Here is a 19,719-nt window from a genome sequence, read left to right as displayed (position 1 = left end):
AAAGGAATTTTCAACCATACCTGGATAGGTTTTCTTACTCGTTCCATCTTCTGAGCTCCAGAGGCAGGCTCTCTGGCACAATTCAAGTAGTACAATGAGCATTAGCAGTAGAAAACCGAGAACCCATTTGGGAGACTCTGCCCTTGCTTTATTTACTGTCTCTCTAGAGCAGGGGTCTCCAAAGTCCCTCCTCGAGGGCCGAATCCAGTTGGATTTTCGGGATTTCCCCAATAAATATGCATGAGATCTATGTGCATGTACTGCTTTCAATGCATATTCATTGGGGAAATCCTGAAAACCCGACTGGATTCAGCCCTCGAGGAGAGACTTTGGTGACCCCTGCTCTAGAGTGGACAGGCCAGAGACAGTGCGTCACTCCAATGAGAAGTTATCCTAGTAAGCTTCTCTCTTTTTTTTTTTTTATAAATCTTTATTCATTTTTAATTCTTACATCAAGTGAATTATAAATAATAAAACAATTTTCACAAATCAATTGTAATTACAATCATATATTCTTATAAAATAAAAATAAATAGCCCCCTCTTTATCAATATTCCCATGACCATATGATATATATTCCCCATCCCAACCCAAATATAAACTAACCGTGTGCTTAAGATATCTGATCATTAGAGTAAATAGTCAATGGTCCCTAGTAAGCTTCTCAACAAGATGTCAGAGGGCAGATGGTACTGAGCCTGGAATGACAGAGCAATAATAGACTGAACTGAGACATGGGGGAACGGTAGAAACCTTACCTTTTCTGCGATTCCATTGAATTTGGCCAAGATGCTGAAGAGTGGCACTTGTGGGATGATGAGTTGTTCCTTCTCATCCTTGTATAGTGGGGCAGTGGGCAGGTCCAGGGTCAGGTACATGAATGTGGATTCTACCATTGTCTCCTGATACTCCTCATTGAGCAATAGCTGCTCCTTTTCTTCTGCAGGCTGGCAAAAAAATTGGCCAAAAGGTCAGCACAGCAAAGCCCCAGCATACAAAGAGAAACAGAACATTTACCAGTCAAGCAACAAAGAGTATCTAACGGGCACTAATGCCATCAAAAGGTCCCACAGAGCATTGTGATAAAATAGTACACATTAACAGTGTTGGTGTACATTAGTAACTGAAGATCTAGGGAAGAGAAGGCAGCCCAGAAACTTTATTTTTATGAAAACTATTTTCAATTGTATGATAGTCCTGTATCTACATAGCCACAGTTCTGCTAATCCACCTCACTTCTGCCCTGCCGCATCCTCATAATCAGTAAATAATAGTAAAATGCAAGTGGGTGCCAAAGCAAAGAGGAAAATTACTTTGATAATCTCTGTGAAAGCTAAAAGATAAAACTTTGGGATATTTTCCCAAACTGAGGATCTAAATTCTGCTCCTGGTGTCCTATTTCACATGTGTCAAACACAAGACCCGTGGGGCAAATCTGGCCTGCCTGGTCGTTTTATGTGGCCCGCGGCAACGTTCCCGATCTTCCCCTTCTGAGCCCAGTATGTCCTCCCCTCCGCGCCAGTCCGACACCTACACCGCCACGTCATAACGTCCGCCGGCCTCGGCAGCGACTCAGCAGTGCTGTTCGTGGCTCCCCTTCCTGCCCTCCGTCCGCCGCAGCCCACCCGGGCGGAAACAGGATGAGGAGACACACACAGAACTCCCAAATCGCTGAGGCCGGCAGATTCCCCGGACCGGTACCGGAGGGAAAGGCACGACGAGCTGTGAAGAGAGCAAGATGAAGGGAGAGAGGTTGGGCCTGGGGTAGTATGGAGAAAGAGGGAAAAAGATACTTGAAGGGAGAACAATTGGGAAGAGAAAGGGAGAAATGGTGGACCTGGGGGGAGGGAGGCAGAAGAGATGGGATGGGGGGCAGTTGGGAAGAGAAAGGGAGAGAAGTTGAATCTGGAGATGGAAGGGGATAGAGAAATGTTAGGCCTGAGGGTGGTAGGGAGAGAGAGATGCAGCATCTCTTTTTTTTTTTCCTTCCATCTCATTGTTCAGCATCAAGGGGGAAGGGAAGAAGACAGAGCAAAATGTTGGACCAAGAGGAGAGACGAGGAGAGATAGAAGGAAATAGGAGGCTGGGAAAGGAGTGAGATGGGAAATGGGAGAGGTACAGAATAAGAGAAGATGGAAAATTGATAGGTAACTGAAAATTTAAAAAGGAGAAGGATGAGAAAGAGAGCAAGATTTGAGTGGACAGAGGCAGAAAAGAAAAAAGGAGAAAAGTTGAAAGGGAAAAATCAACATGTTGGAGACAGGGACTGGAGCAAGAGAGAAGAGGAGAAAAAAAAATGGACAGCAGACAGTGGAAAGAGAATTAGAAGATAGACAAAATCAGAAAGAGAAACTGGGACCGAAAGCAAAATGACCAGACAACAAAAGATAGAAAAAATAATTTTATTTTCTATTTTGCTTCTACAATGGATACACTCTTTACTACTAGAGGGTCATTTCCCACAAGAACTCAGCGAAATCATCATAACTCCGATATTAAAAGACCCCAAAGGACCAACGGACCAACCATCCAACTACAGACCCATAGCCTTAATCCCCAATGTACGTCAAACTGATGGAAGGCCTCATAGCCAAAACTTTAGCCTCACCTAGATAATCACAACCTACTCCACCCCACACAGTCAAGCTTCAGAGCCAACTACAGCACGGAGACCCTATTAGGAACACTAATGGACACTGCAAGACAATACCTCTGTACAGGCAAGAAAATCCTGCTCATACAACTAGACCTCTCTGCAGCCTTCGACCTGGTAGATCACGACTTTCTTCAACAAACTCTAGACTCCATAGGAATCTCAGGCAAAGTACTTGCATGGTTCAAAGGCTTCCTACAATCCAGAACCTACAGGGTTAAAACAATGCAAGAAAAATCAGAACCATGGTCCAACCCCTGCGGAGTTCCCCAAGGATCACCCCTATCACCCACACTATTCAATATATACATAGCCTCCCTCAGCTCCTATCTAGACAAACATGGCATAACTTCATACAGCTATGCAGATGACATCATTATTCTCCTCCCCTTCGACCACCCAGAACGCACCATGACAAGCACAATACACAGAACACTCGAAACGGTAGCAATATGGATGACAGAGCACAAATTAAAACTTAACCCTGACAAAACAAACTTCATCCTCCTAGAAAACAACAAAACTCCAACCTTAACAAATCTAGTAATAAACTCGATCTCATACCCAATTCAACCCACACTAAAACTTCTGGGAGTAATAATTGACAGAGGCTGTACCATGCAACCACAAATCAACAAAGTAATAAAAGCATCGTTCATGACCATGAGAAATCTAAGACAAATCTGAAAATTCTTCGACAGGAAACAATTCCTACTTTTGGTACAATCCCTTATCCTTGGACTAATAGACTACTGCAACATACTATACCTCCCATGTCCAGCGACCATGATAAAACAAGTACAAACAACACAAAATATAGCCCAGAGACTCGTCTACTCACTAAAAAAAATGACCATATCACAGAGGCTTACCATGACTCACACTGGCTTCCAATACAAGCAAGAGTACACTTCAAATTCTACTACCTACTTTTCAAGGCTATTAACGGAGAAAGTCCAACCTACTGGAATAACCGACTAACTCAATCCTCTTCAACCAGGCACAGGAGAACCCACTCACTATTCACATACCCATCATCCAAAAATGTCAAATGAAAAAAACTATACGACAACCTAATAGCCTCCAAAGCAGCTAAACTGGACAGACAAATCACCATTCTGTTATCATCAACCACAGACTACAAAACCTTCAAGAAAGATATTAAAACTATACTCTTCAAAAAATACATAACACTCATCTAGCACGACCAATCCCCTCCAACCCTCTCTCTTAATACACCCTAATGTGCTTCTAACTACCTAACAAAGTCTAAAATGCTTCTAATTTACCCAACACTTATCACCTAAGACCTCGACTTCTCTTTGGTAATTCTTATTACCCAACATTTATCACCTTAAGATCTCAACAACTCTTTGGTACTTCTTAAGTAAATATTATGACATCGCTTATGCTATTCCTTCAAACTTTTAATGTAATTCTTGATAACTTTGATGTAATCCACCTTGAACCGCAAGGCATTGGTGGAATAGATATCACTATTGTAATGTGATTTGAAATATGTATCCTGCCAGAGCTGGTGTTAGACAGCAAGCGTGAACTAGGACCTAAAAGAGAAGAAAAGTCTTTTTTATTTATTTTGTAGCCGGTGTGGGGTTGAAGAGGTTGCATCCCTATACTTCTACTAAGACTAACCCCCTCCTTTGCTGGCGCGCATGGTGGGTTTTGGCGCCAGCGTTTGATCCGACGCTCACAGAAGTCCTGTGAGCATCGGAGCTGCCACCGGCGCTGAAGCCCACACTGCGCGTCAGCAAAGAAGGGGGCAAGTATCTTAATAAAAAATCCGGCCCACGACTTAGCCTGCATTTTAGATTTCGGTCCCTTATGTTATTTGAGTTTGACACCCCTGTCCTATTTGGTAGGTAGGCTACATGCAGTACTAGCAAGCATACAATGACTGAATTTAAAAAAGGAAAATTTAAAAAAACCACATTACCAGATCTGGGTGTGGAAGCTTTTTGGTGAATATGCGCATGGATCCTTGGAACACATCTGTCACAATTGCTGGGGTGGGAGGAAGAAAAACCATTTAATCTCACACAGTTACCAGAATCTAGAAAACCTTAGGCTTACTGTAATATATCCTGGGCAGCCTGATTACAGGAGTCCAAAACTCATTCAAAAAACATCAAAATCTGCATTTACTTAAGGCAGCCTAAGTTTTTCAAAGAAAGAAAATTCAATAGCAAAAAACACTCAAACACCTGAAGCTTAACACAGCAAATTAATGACAGTACCAAATGCTATTATATGTGGATGACTTCTGTTCCAGTGTTAACCTGGGCATTTTCATTTGTAGCATCACTGGAATACTCCGATTCATCTGATGATTTCTCAAAAGCCACCTTTTTTGTTGTTTATTTGGATGTGTGTCTTTTTCATTCCATATATATACTCTATCATTCTGGTAGTCATACTCATCTCTTCTAAACTTTTTAATTTTAGATTGTTTTAATGAATCCTTAAATGTTGATAAAGTTTGCTGAAAATCATTCAAGTTTTTATCAAAGTCTTCAGAAGGAAACTTTGATTTTAACTCCTGCTCAATGTTCACGAGCTTTACTTTCAATTCATCTTCTAGTTTAGTAGTTGTTTCCACTATCAGGACCATCAAGTCCTGACTGCATCGATTTAAGATGGCTACCCATTTATCCAAGAAGTTCTTATCATTAGTAAATAGCCTTGGTTCCTTCAACATCCTAAGTCCCCGTGGTATCATAGCTTTTTTAAAATATTGGATAAGGATGCTACCATGTAATTCCACTCTTATCTTCCTCTTCTGTGTATTCTCCCAATCCTCCCATAGGGTGTGTGATCCCGACTCACCGCCATCATCCAGTAGGGCCGGTCTCAATAATAGAGTCTGGATATGTTCTTCAGTATATCCAATAAAATCCGCCATTACAGCTAGATAATTTTCCTGAATCTTCTGTTTATATTAAAGAGTTTTAGACTGTGTATCCCACTTCATACGTTATAATCTCAGTCAATACTCTGGCATTGGTAAACCATTCATAATACCACAACTATATCTCTCAATGCCGCGCTCTCTTCTTAATAGATTACTTTAGTCAAACTTTCAGGGCTTCAGACATGCCATTTGGTCACCACACAATTTTTTGTGTTTGCTTGGTTGCCAAAATTCTTCTCACTGGCTATGGCTTCTTCACTAGCCCCTACTCAATATGTTTCACAATTTTTTGGTTTTTTTTTTAAAGTGCTTCATTATATCTCAAACTTATTAAAGTGCTTAAAGTGCTTAATGTCAATAACTTAACCGTTATAAAAACTGGTTAAAACTTATCTTATTATATTCTTTTTCTTGATGATCTTATCTCATCGGGAAAGGGACCTGTCATATCCGACATGTTTCGCTGCTTCAAGAAAAGGTCCCCCCTTCACAACTTATTCTGCACCATCCCGATCCACACAGAAATTTATCCAAAAAATTTCGGGAAAGGTTCGATTACTGCCGCAAGATATCCAAGTCTAAGCATGCCCAAAGCCTGCCCAGAACTTGCCTCCAACATGCCCTCCTTTAGTTTTGGAAGCACAGCGGCTAGGATACCTCGCAAGACAGTTTTGTAAATCAGTAATTGGATGTCCTGGCAATTAGGACATCCAAGTGCTGATTTATGCCACATTTTGGACGGCTTAGTGTTTTGAGTATCTGAGTTTGATTCTTGGAACAGGCTTCTGCTCCTCAGGCCAGAGCTTTGGATGCTGTGAAAGCAGTGTTCACAGCCCCAAAGGGAAAAGGGTATGTAATCTTGACCATCACACAATAATAGCACCTATTAATTAGACTCAGGCTGCAAGCACACCAGGTTTCAGAGGGAATTGTGGTTCCTACTTTTGTACAGAACAATTCACTGCATGACCATCTCTTTGCTTAAGGTCACACAGCAAATAAGAGAGTAAGAAAGAGGTCTCAGAAGAGCTGGTCTCAATCATAGGATCAAGGGTCATATAGGGGGCTGTTGATGATAAAGAAATGGAGGGTTTCATGATGCCATCTGCACCTGTGCTTACCTGACACTAAACATCGTAATTCTTATTTCTGCCTATTTGCTACTCAGGGCTCTCATCACGCCTATAACAAAAACTTTCTAAAAATGTCAACAAAAGCTTAATGGATACTAAAACTTACAATAGTAAATGCCCAGAGACTCATGCAATCAGTCATCTAAATATATCAGGGTTGTTACTGTCAGTCTTATAGCACTGGAAAACTGAGCTAGGATATGAAAGGCAGGGTATCATGTCAGCTCATTAGAAGTCTTTCATCAATATAATATGTCAAGTTAAACAACTTGTCCTGCAATACCAATCATCATCAAGGTCAAATAAGACATGTTATTTAAGTCTTCCTTTGGCAAACTCGACTCTTTAGGGACTGAATCCAGGCCACTTACTTTTTCTCTTTTTCGTCCCTCCAAGGGCCAAATTCAAAGCATTGAGAAACCAAGAGAGGAAGTCAACTCCATCCCCTGTAGCAACAAGGAAGAAATGGACAAAACAATAAAAGAAAGATAAGAGACATATACAATATCTGATGACATACACAATATTTAACATGCCTTTAAAAACACTACCAGCAAATTCAAACATATTAAAATCTGATTTACCTCCCCCAACCAACAGTTTTCACCCAAGGAAAGATTTGGTCTTCCCTGTTAATTTTTATTTTGTTTAGTCCAACCAGATCAGTTCAGAAACAATGGATTGTGCCCATCAGCCAGACAAGACCAACGCATTAAAAGCTCTGCTGTACAAAAGGCTTTATGCAGCCGAAGCTCATCGTAACCCTGTAACAAAACAAAAGGTGAATGAGAGAAAAACTATTCAAGAAACCAAAAAGAATCCAGGACTGTTCAGCAAACAGAAATATCCAAAGAGGAATCCGTACATCGAGGGTTTCACCTCACTTCGACAGCACAAATACTAAAATTAGAATCATACAGATTAATAAACCACCAAAATCTCCTTCTTTGACTAGTGGAAGGCAGTCTGGACTTGTCTTGGTTGGACTCAAAGAACTGAAAATTTATCAAGACAGATCAAAATTTTCCTTCCAATTCATCCTACCCAGAACAGTCCAGAACCAACAGATGGGAAAATGATGCTACTTCTGAAAGCACTCTTCCACCAAATGCTGCTTCATTTATTAAAAAAAAAAAAGCTTAGCAAAAAAAATGTAAAGATCACCGCGTAGCAGCCTACAAATCCTTGCTAGGGAAAGAAATTGTGACTCAGCCCAAGAGATTGCCATTCTCCTAGTTGAATGGACTTGAAGTTAAAGAGGAACTTGATGACCTTGAACGTAAGCAAAGAAACTGCCAATGGAGTAATGGTTGTTTTTGTAGCCATTTCATCTTTTTTAGATTCAGCAAATAAGAAAACAAATGATTAGGTGTATGAAATTAATAAGATGCTGCTTAAGCAAGATAAAAAACTCTACAAATATCCAACCACCCAAAGAACCTTATACCCATCACCTCAATCATGCTTTGAAATGGAGGTAAAGAAATTGAGGTAAAGACACATTAGGAAGAAAAAATAATTGTAAATAGATCCAATAAAACACAAAAAGGGATCTCTGCATGATAAAGCCTGAAATTCAGAAATTCTTCTGGCTGGAGAAACTGCTATCAAAATTTCCCCTTTAAAGTAAGATGCTTCAAAAGACACTTTCCTTAAAGGCTCAAAAGGTGGTTCTGCTATAGAAGAATTGGAGGATGTAAGTGAGTAATTCCTTTAAGAAAACAAACGTTCAGTACAAACCTAACAATCCCTCTAAACAACCATGGTAAAAACCCAAAGCTTCCAGCAAGAATACAGCAAGAATTTTTATCGAACAATCCAGAAGAAGAAATAGTAAAAATTTGAGCTACCAATGCACTAAAAGGCAACCAACTCCTCTCGTCGTACCAGTTCTCAAAATGCCTCCCCAAAACTCTATAATAGTACAGTAGTAGACCTCTTATCCTTCCCTCTACCTATCATTTTATCCATTTTCATCTTACTTTTCTTAAACCATTATACAGTAGTTCTACTCCTTTCCCTTTGGTTCCGTATGTCTGTATTTTAAGTTTGTCATTGTTCGTACTTTTAAATTTCTTGTTTCCCTATATTTTTATTATGTACACCGCTTAGAAATTTTTAGAATCGTTTGATCAAATTTTAAAATAAACTTGAAAACGTGAAACTCTTCCTAGCTTGTACAAGAGTCACAATAACACCATCTGAATATCCCTTACATCTCAATTGCCACTTTTTAAAGGCCAGCTAAATGACAAAAGCAAGACAGTCATCCATTAACATCAGTCTTTGAAGATGGCCTCTCGCCTGAGGCAACTTCAGACTGCACTCTATTTGTAACTACATGAGATCTATGCACCAAAGCTGGTGTGGCTAACCCAGAACTGCCAGGATCAACAATATAAAATGAGAAATCTAATCTAATCTGTTATTTGTGCATCGAGCTATACCTATAAAGGTTCAAGGATACTTACAGCAAGAAATGGAGAATACATTGGATCATAACAGAATCAAAAAGAGGGGGGTTGCAAAGGGGCTATGCAGGATATTAAGAACACAGTACATTAGACACGACATATAGAATTCTGAAATATAAAGGAGGCATTACAGTGTAAGCAGACGTTAAGAGTCAATTAAGACCTTGAATTCCTTAAGTTCTGTAAGTTGGACTTAGTTTTTGGAATGGCTCAAGGTGTCGAAAAGGAGGGTCTTTAGTTTCTTCCGAAATGTGGTATGATTAGGATCTGTCCTGACAGTTTCGGTGAGGTCGATCCAGGTTTTCACTTTCAAGAATCTGAGCATACATAGTGGAATATTCATTTGTACTTGAGATTTTTTGTTGTGGGGAGATTCATTTGTATCCTGTTAAGATTTCTGCATGAGGTGGACCATGCTGGGGAGAATAGGTGAAACTACTTTTTGTAACACTTGATCCACTTGATCCAAGAATGGCAACGGGAAACAAATGTACAAGTCACCCTTGTGCTGCCAGTACTGGAAAAAGTTTCTGGATTTGTTTAGGAATTAGATTACTGGAAAAAGATCATCATACCTCCTCTGACTGAAATATCAAGAAACTTTGAAGTTTTGTGCTGACACCATCAAGCTCATGCGGGAATCCCCCAGTGGCAAAAGCCTTTTTTGATAACTTCCATTCTCCTAGATCTATTTTGTTTTATAAATCTTTATTCATTTTCTTATGTTACAACAAGTGTTTCAATAAACTCATTAGAAATTTGAATATACACACTTGATTAACTCATATATTAACATCAAATTTAACATTTCATTAGAAATTTAATATTATATAAAGTTATAATATTATGCAAGAAATCTAAATTTATATAATTCTTATTGGATATAATAATCCCCTTTCCCTCCCTCCCTCCCAATCAATAATACATAAATCAATTTTATTGCAAATTCATTCAAATATTAAATTAGTATGTAATAATCAGAATTAAAAGCCCACCCCATTCCCCTCTATTCAAATATCTTATCTTGGGAAAAGTTAATCATTCATTAAAGAAATCTGTTAACGGTCTTCAGATTTTTCAAATTCTATTCATGGGAAAATTTATCATTCTTTACAAAAATCTTTTAATGGTCCCCATATTTTTTGAAATTTATTCATATATCCTTTATGTGTTGCAATAGCGAGTTCCATTTTGTATATATGGCATACAGAATTCCACCAGAACATATAATTCAATCTATCATGTTGTTTCCAATTGAATGTGATTTGTTGTATTGCTATTCCAGTTAGGATAAATAAAAGTTTGTTATTACTTGATGAAATTTGGCTTTTTGCTCTCATGGTTGTTCCAAATAATATAGTATCATATGTCAAGGCTACTGGATTTTCTAATATTCTATTAATTTGGGGCCAAATTGATTTCCAGAATGATAAGATAAATGGACAAAAGAATAAAAGATGATCTAATGTCCCAATTTCAATATGACAGTGCCAGCATCTATTAGACCTTGAGCTATCTATTTTTTGCAAACGAACAGGGGTCCAAAATGCTCTGTGAAGAAGAAAAAACCAAGTTTGTCTCATAGATGCTGATACCGTACATTTTAGCCTCCAAGACCAAAGTCGTGGCCATTGAGATGCACTAATTTGGTGTTTTATCTCAATGCTCCAAATGTCTCTAAGACCATTTTTTGGTTTTTTATTTATAAATCCAGATATTATTTTATACCACTGTGCGGCTTTATGTCCTATTGAGTCCATCTGGAAACATAAGAATTCTAAACTGTGATATTTAGCAAGGTTTTTCCATTCAGGGAACCCTTCCTGAATAGATTGCTTCAATTGCAACCATTTAAAATATTGTGTTTTATTAAGACCAAATTTATGTTGCAATTGTGAAAACTCCAGCAATTTATCATTTTTTATTACATCATCCAAAATACGAATGCCTGCTGTCATCCAATGTTTCCAGATGACTTTAAAACCGCCAATTTTGATCTTGGGATTTAGCCATATTGTTTGAGTAGTTGATTTACTAATTGGAATTTGAGTTAAATTACTTATGTATCTTAGAGTTTTCCAGGTATCCATAAATATTTTATGATCTTTGTATAACTTTGGCATTTTGATACTAATTACATGACTAAGACGTAATGGAAATATAAGTCTCCATTCCAACCAAAACCAGTCTGGAATATTATCAGTGGGCTCTGGGAGGATCCAATACATACCATGATGTAAAATATAGGCTTGATGATACCTATAAAAGTTGGGAAAATTTACCCCTCCCTCCTTAATTGGTTTTTGCAACGACACTAAAGCAATTCTTGGTTTTTTATTAAGCCAAATAAATTTTGTCAAAATTCTATTTAATTTTGTATAGAAAGATTCTTGAAAGAAAACTGGTATCATCCCCATTTGGTAGCAAACTACAGGCAAAATCATCATTTTAACGGTTTGTACTCTTCCCCACCAAGATAAATGTAAAGGATTCCATTGCTCACACATTTCTGTCACTTTCTGTATTAGACATTTTTCATTAATTTTCATTGTTTCATCTACTGTTTTTGTTATCCAAATTCCAAGATATTTAATAGATTCTTCCTTCCAAACAAAAGAGAATGTATCAAATAAACCTTTTGTACAATATACATTTAGAGGAAGAACTTCTGATTTATTCCAGTTAATTTTATATCCTGAAAAACTTCCAAATTTCTCAATTAGTTCAAGTAGATATGGAATGGTAGATTCTGGATTCCTCAAATATAATAATAAATCGTCTGCATAAGCAGATATTTTATATTCTCTGTCTGAATGAGGTATACCTTGTATCTCCTTTGCTTGTTGGATAGCTAATATTAAGGGTTCTAAAACAATATCAAACAGTAAAGGAGACAAGGGACATCCTTGTCTAACTCCTCTCTGTAGATTAAATTTTTCTGAAAAAGTATTATTGATATATAATCTTGCAGAAGGGGAGCTATACAATGTTTGTATCATTTGTATGAATCCAGGACCTATACCAAACCATTCCATTGCCTGATACATAAAAGGCCACTCTACTCTATCGAAAGCCTTTTCTGCATCCAATGAAACAGCAAAAGTAGGCTCATTCATTTTCTTTGTTAAATATAGCATATGGAATGTTAATCTGGTATTGTGAGATGAATGTCTTTGAGCAACGAATCCTGTTTGATGCATACCTATAATGTGGGGGAGAGCATTAGCCAATCTTAACGCAAGTATTTTTGCTAACAATTTTCCGTCAACATTTATTAAAGATATTGGCCTATAGTTTGAGACCAAAGTGGAATCTTTATTAGGTTTTGGCAAAACAATAGTTAAAGATTCTGATATAGTGCCTTTAATACAACCTTTATTAAGTTGATATTGATAAAGATTTAGTAAATAGGGTAGTAAAAAATTTTGAAATGTTTTATAGAATTCAACTGTATATCCATCACCACCTGGAGCGGATCCAACTCTAAGGGATTTCAAAGCTGTTCCTAATTCTTTTAGTGATATTGGTTCTTCTAAACATCGTTTTATATGTTCAGGAATTTTTGGACCCTCTAACATTTTCAAAAATTCTAAACCATCTTTTTCTTTATTTATATAAGTCTCGGAAGAATAAAGAGATTTATAAAATTTTAGGAATTGTTTTAATATAGGTTCAATTTGTGTAAATGTGTCTCCATTTTCATCTTTTATAGCTATTAATTTTGTTTTCCTTTTTTTTGTTTTAAGATAGTTTGCTAATATTCTTCCCGACTTATTTGAGTTACCATAATACAACGTTTGCTGAGAGAATAAATCTTTCCTAATCATTTTAGATGAGATTTCATTATATTTAACTTTTAGTTTTAATAATTCTTGTTGAATTGAATATTCCCATTTTTCTATTAGTTTTAATTCCAAATTTTTAATCTCTTTTTCTAAAATTAAAAATTGTTTTTTATTTTGTTTTTTAAGAAAAGCCGAATAGGAAATTATTTGTCCTCTAATTGATGCTTTAAAGGCATCCCATAAAATTTCTCTATTAATCTCATCTTTATCATTCATTTGAAAAAATTCTTTCATTTTTATTAAAAGATTTTCACAAAAAATTGGATCAGCCAACAATGTATTATCCAACTTCCAAATTGGTCTATTATTATTTTGATCTATAATTTTAATTTTGATCCATACTCCACCATGATCAGATAAAATAATAGGATCAATGGCAGCTTGTGTCACTTGCTGTGCTAGATGATTTGAAATAAATATATAAGAACATAAGAACATAAGAAATGCCTTCACCGGATCAGACCGAGGTCTATCTAGTCCGGCGATCCGCACACGCGGCGGCCCATTTTGGTCCTCCTTTATGGAGACCTGAAATTACCGTATCCCTCAATATGATTTGCAAGAAGGTGTGCATCCAACTTGCGCTTGAAACCCAGAACCGTAATCTATTCAAGTTTCAAGTTTATTATTTATTTGTTTAATCGCCTTTTCAATATTCAAGGCGATTTACACATTAATAAAGTTACAAAATAAAATAAATTTAAAATAATTAAAAACTCACAAGACTAGACGATAACTGAACAAACTGGAAACAAAAGGAAGGTAGGGGAAGAAGTTACAATGTAATTGAGCAAAGTGGGGAACCAAATAAGGAAAACACAGAAAGGATGGGATAAAAATAGTTGAATATGTGAAGAAAAGAGAAATAGAAACAAATGAAGTTGATGATGTTAAAAAGAAAACTATAAGTCAGATAACAAATGCATCGTTAAATAAAAAAGTTTTCAGTTTGATTTTAAATTTGTCTAGATTAAGTTCTTCACGTAAATAGATGGGAAGAGAATTCCAAGTTTGGGGAGCCGTTACTGAGAAAATATACTGACGGCGCGTGTTTATTATTTTTAACGATGGAATCATTAATAAGTGCTGTTGGTCTGATCTTAGGGTTCTATTGGAGGAATAAGGAATTAATAGTTTATGAATGAAGGCCGGAGTTTTAAACAGAAGAGATTTAAATGTGAGCAGACAAAGTTTGTAAGTTATTCTGTGAGCTACTGGAAGCCAGTGAGCTTCCTTAAGAAGAGGAGTTATATGGTCGAATTTTTTAGCTTTTGTGACAAGTCTAATGGCTGTATTCTGAATTATCTGAAGACGTCTGATTTCTTTTTGTGCTATACCATTAAATAAAGCGTTGCAGTAATCTAATTTTGAAATTACAAGAGAATGGATGAGAATTTTCAAAGAGTCATTATTGAATAGCTGGGAAATAGAGCGTATCTGTCTCAGTCTAAAAAAAGAAGACTTAATAACACTGCTGATATGATCGTGAAAAGTAAGTTTATGGTCCAGAATTACACCAAGAATTTTGTTTTTTTGTACTACTTGTAAAGGGAGTCCATTGACAGAGATTGGCGAGATAAGAGTAGGGTTGTCTTTCCAAGGAAAAAGCAGTATATTGGATTTATTGATGTTCAATGCTAAACGATTATTGATTAACCAGTAGTGAATTTGTTCAAGTTTTGTGTTAATTTGGGCTATGTCAGAAGGGTTGTCAGGATTAATAGGATGCAGAAGCTGTATATCGTCAGCATAAGCAAAAGTATTGAAACCAATTGATTGACATAAAGTCAACAAAGGAGCAAGAAATATATTGAATAAGAGAGGAGAGAGTATAGAACCTTGAGGAACACCGTACGTTGTGGAAAAAGTATCAGAAATTGTATTATTGAAAGAAACAGATGAGGAGCGATTTGAAAAATAAGATTGGAACCAGGATAGTACCTGGTCTGTAATACCTATTGTTTGGAGTCTATTTATTAGTAAATCATGATCAATTGTGTCGAAGGCTGACGATAGGTCAAGAGAGACTAGAAGAACTGATTGGTGATGGTCTAGGAAATAATGAATAGAGGTGGTCATACCTATTAAGGAGTGTTCTGTGGAATGGTATTGCCTGAAACCTGTCTGATTAGGATGAAGAATGTTGGTTTTTTCAATAAAGTCGGAGATTTGGTTATAGACTACCTTCTCCGTTAACTTGGATAAGAAAGGGATGTTGGCTATGGGTCTATAGTTTGTACAATCCTCAGTGCTAATTTTGTGATTTTTTGAAATAGGGTAAATAATTGAATGTTTCCAATCCTTTGGTATAATGCCTTGTTTTAAACTTTCACTCACTAAAGTATGTATTGTTGGACCAAAAATGCAAAAATATCGTTTTAGAAGAAAAGGAGGAATAGAGTCGGTTTGTGAACCTTTTATGTTGATGGTTTTGATGATAGATTCTATTTCAGTAAGACTTGGAATATTGAAAAAGAATTGTGAACATGAGAACAAAAAGAAAATTCCCGATCATTAAAATGAAGTATTCTCCAGATATCTGTTAAATCGCAAGATTGTATCAAATTTTCTAATCCCATAGATTTCATAACTCTACTTGGGTTTTTATCTAATAAAGGATCCATTACAGCATTGAAATCCCCTGCTACTATTAGATTTGAAGTAGCCAGTGGTAAGATCAGTTGTTGAAGGGTTTTAAAAAATTTGTTTTGGTTCGAATTAGGGGCATATATATTAATCAACATCATGGTAGTATTTCCCATATTCATTTCCACTATTATCCATCTTCCATGAATATCTGAAGCTTTTAATTTGAATGAAGCAGAACATTTTTTATTAACTAGAATAGCAACACCTGCTTTTTTCCCTATAGCTGGTGAGAAAAAACAGTGTTTGACCCAACCTCCTTCCAGCTTATTAGATTCAATATGTGAAAGGTGGGTCTCTTGTATAAAGCATATATCTGTATTTTGCCTCTTTAAAAATGATAGAGCTTTTTTCCTTTTTATCATATGATTTAGACCATTAACATTCAAGGACATTATTTTAAAATCCATTTATTAAATTTTTTTTTGGATAATATACAATAAAAATTGTAAGTAAAATTTTTCCCAATCTTTTAAATATTTTATATCCTTTCCCCTCCCTAAATCCCTTAATTTCTTATATAATTCCCCTCTATTCCCTCCCATTCCTCCCTTCCCTCCCTTATTAATTACGAAAACTTGGATACGCAGATTGAGGTTAGATTTAAATAACTCCCCCAAGCTATTAATAATTTATCTAAATTACTACCTTAGATTTTTATTTTTTTTTTTTTAAACAAAAGAGCTTATTAAAAACTTTGGTCATCATTTTTTTTTTTAAATATTAATATAAAAGATTATTTATCCATATTTGAATATTTTTTAAGTTATAGGCTGATTTATTTCAATGAAATAATTTATATATATATATAACATCTAATATATAATATATCATCATATTATATAAATCTTTATATATATTTGTTATATATGATGAAACAATCTATTAAGATCAATATTTAAATATTCTCCAATATCTTTTTACATATATTCCTATTTTAAAAATATTTAAAAATATTTGAGATCAAAAAGATATTCACCTTATATATCATTATTATTATTCTAAATCATCAGAATTTTTCTTTACCATCTGTTGCAATTTTTCTGTATGAAGAACAAACATGAGGCTCAATAGAATCCCCAAAACAAAACAAATTTAAAACTTATTAGGCAAACTTGCGTTTCAAATTCAAATCTTTTTATTTATTTTTCCTAGTTTAGCGTATTTGAAACGCAGTATTATATATTTGAAACGCAAGTTTAGCCGGAAGCACCGCCTTCCACAGGAAATAGCTCGATTAAACCAATCATATTATGTTATCCTTCTATCTCTATAAGCATCATTGTGATTGAAGGAAGGCTCTCATTTCCTTCTTTACTCCACCCCTAGCATTTTCTGTCCAATCAGCACGTCTCTTAGTCTTTTGTAGAGGAAATCTTCCTTTGTCATCATTCAAGACGGATCTCTGTCCACTTCGCTTTTCTGCATGTAAGTTTAAAATTCTAGAATTGAATCTTGTGTATTTCTTCGGATTTTTCTTTCTTCTCTGCTTCTTAACTAGAATGTTATTTGTTATTCAAATATTTAATCTGATCCTCGTGTATTCCTCTTCCGTTGCCCTGAAAGTTCCAATTCTCAACCGAAGTTTTTTTTTTTTTTTTTTTTTTTAATTTCCTTATTAAAGTTTTGTCAATCATATAAGTATATATAAGTTTGTAATTTTTATAAGTAGTCTTCTTTATCCTTATATTGTCATTGGTTGTTCATGTTGATTTAAAAATTCCTGTAGTTTTTTGGGGTCATTAAAGTTTTGAGTTTTGTTAGCGATAGTAACTTTCATTACCGCTGGGTATAGGAGCCCAAATCTAGCTCCTAATGATCTTAGTTGTGGTCTCATGTCCAAAAGTTGTTTTCTTCTTGTTGCTGTTTCTTTCGCAAAATCTGGGACAATGTGTATTTTTGAGTCCTGACATTTTAGATTCTTGTTTTCCTTGGCAAGTTGACATATTTCAATTGCTTGTTGATGCCTTAAAAGTTTAAATATTAAAGTTCTCGGTCCCGTTTGAGTGTTATTTCTTTGTGTTGGAATCCTGTGTGCTCTTTCTATTTCTAGTTCTGTTTTAAATTTTAGTGGCAATATTTTAGGTAGAAATTTTTCCAGAAAGGCAATCGGATCATTTTTTCCACTCCTTCCGGTAATCCAATTATTCTCAAATTATTCCTTCGTTCGCGATTCCGGCTGTCTTCAAGATTTTTTTTTATTTCTGTCACTTCTTTCCATATGATTTTGCTGTGACTCATATCTATGTTTAATTGTTCTGTATTATCTTCCAATGTTGAAATTCTGTTTTCTGTCATGTCAACTCTTTTAGTAAGTATTGCAGCTTCTTCTATCGCTTTTTGTAGTTTTTTGTTACTATCTAAGACAATTTCTTTGATTTGTCTCAGTTCTTCCATAACATCGAGGTTTTTTTCTGTTGGCAGCGGAGTTTTAGAGGGTGTACCTGGCTCTGGTTTCGACCTCTTGTTGCTTCCAGATATTCCGGCTCCCAAATCAGCTTTACTTTGTTTAGTAGAAGTCATGTTGTAATATATTTTAGTAATTTCTTAAAAAATATTGGTAGTATTTCTTATATATATGCTTGTCTATGTGGAGCTACTCGTTTATCCAACCATCCGAGTTCGCGTCCAAGCCACACCCCCCCCCATTCTCCTAGATCTAGAATGTGCCTGCTCAGGAAGCCTGACTGTATATTTTCTACTCCTGCTGTGAGCTGCTGACAAGGAGATCAGATATTCAGTCCAATAAAAAGGCATACTTTATTCCCTGGCTATCTCCCCAATGATCGACAAACTACCACCATCGTATTGTCAGAAAAGCTATATAGCACTTTTTTCTGGACCAGACACTGCATTGGCTCCAATGCCTTCCTCATAGTTGGTTTTCCAAGCAATTGATAAATCAAGATGTTGGATCTCTAAGGGAAGGAGGGGATAGCAGATGGAATGGTTAGGCAGACTAGATAGGCCATATGGACTTTATCTTCCTTCATTTATTCTGTTTCTAAATAATAAACTTCCCATCCAAGGAACCTTATATCCATTACTACACTATTATCAAGTTTAAAGGCTCCAGAGAAGTCCCCTAGACAAGTTTGGGATATTCAACCACCACTTCATAATGGATTTTACTGTCAGAAGCTATTGATGCTGGACCTTGTGAGACTGAGTTTGAGGTGACTAACAATATAGGAAAAAGAGCTGTAGCGAGCACATGCGAGATCAAGCCCATGGTATTAAGTCTACAGTCACCACCATGGATCTCAGCACTCGCACATAGTCCCAAGTTCTTGATACTTTTTGCTGCATAAAGATCTTATTCAAACACAACTCCCAAATATTTCAAAGGTTGTGAAGACTCCAGCTTGCTTTTGGAAAAGATTGACCATCCAACTTACAGACTATAAAAACTACTATATGAGATATCTCTCTCCAATTTTCTTGCTTAGATTTTGCTCTGATTAAAAATCATCAACATAAGAATAGACCTAGTGGCAGGTTTTGCGAAGACAGTTCAATGACTACTATGACTTCTGAAAAAAGTCCAAGGAGCTGTAGCCAGACCAAATGCTGGCCCAAAACTGCAAAATCAAGAAATCCTAGATGAATATCTTATATTCCAATGTGGAGATACTCCTCTTTGAAATCTAGACCCATTAATAAACTCCTGCTCAGACTACAGAAATGACAGACTGTAAAGTCTCCAACCTGAGGTGAGAGATCCAGAGAACAATTTATTCCTCGATAATTGGACAAAAAGAACCATCCCTTTGGGTACTACAAAATAAACTGAATACTTGCCTCGTCCTTTCTTGTGCTCCACAACAGGAATAACTGCTCCAAGAGCCAGAAGACATTGTAAGGTAACTAAAAATGTCTCTCTCTTCACTAGAGCTCGAGACTCAACTTGTATGCTTTTTATGTCACATACATTACCCACTGGTTAATTATAATTTGGGTTCACTCCTGGTAAAATGTGGATTAAATGACCCCCTTTACATTCTGATAAGGGAGTGGGGGGAAAACCACAGTCACTTC

At 36.1% G+C, this 19,719-nt stretch overlaps 1 protein-coding gene across 1 annotated transcript in view; it reads right to left on the bottom strand.

The window, feature by feature from the left end:
- USP39 (ubiquitin specific peptidase 39) overlaps positions 1-19,719 on the bottom strand; it is a 100,526-nt gene that overhangs the window by 22,655 nt on the left and 58,152 nt on the right. The window contains exons 7-9 of the mRNA XM_033949894.1: positions 7,088-7,162; positions 4,609-4,676; positions 759-947 (exon numbers count right to left, since the gene is read on the bottom strand). Coding sequence (XP_033805785.1) covers positions 759-947; positions 4,609-4,676; positions 7,088-7,162 — 332 coding nt within the window. The remainder of the gene's footprint in view (positions 1-758; positions 948-4,608; positions 4,677-7,087; positions 7,163-19,719) is intronic.

This window comes from Geotrypetes seraphini, chromosome 6, assembly GCF_902459505.1.
Source record: "Geotrypetes seraphini chromosome 6, aGeoSer1.1, whole genome shotgun sequence".
NCBI classification, from domain to species: domain Eukaryota; kingdom Metazoa; phylum Chordata; class Amphibia; order Gymnophiona; family Dermophiidae; genus Geotrypetes; species Geotrypetes seraphini.
Note: the sequence above shows the minus strand (reverse complement) of the source record. Positions and strands in the feature narration are given on the sequence as shown.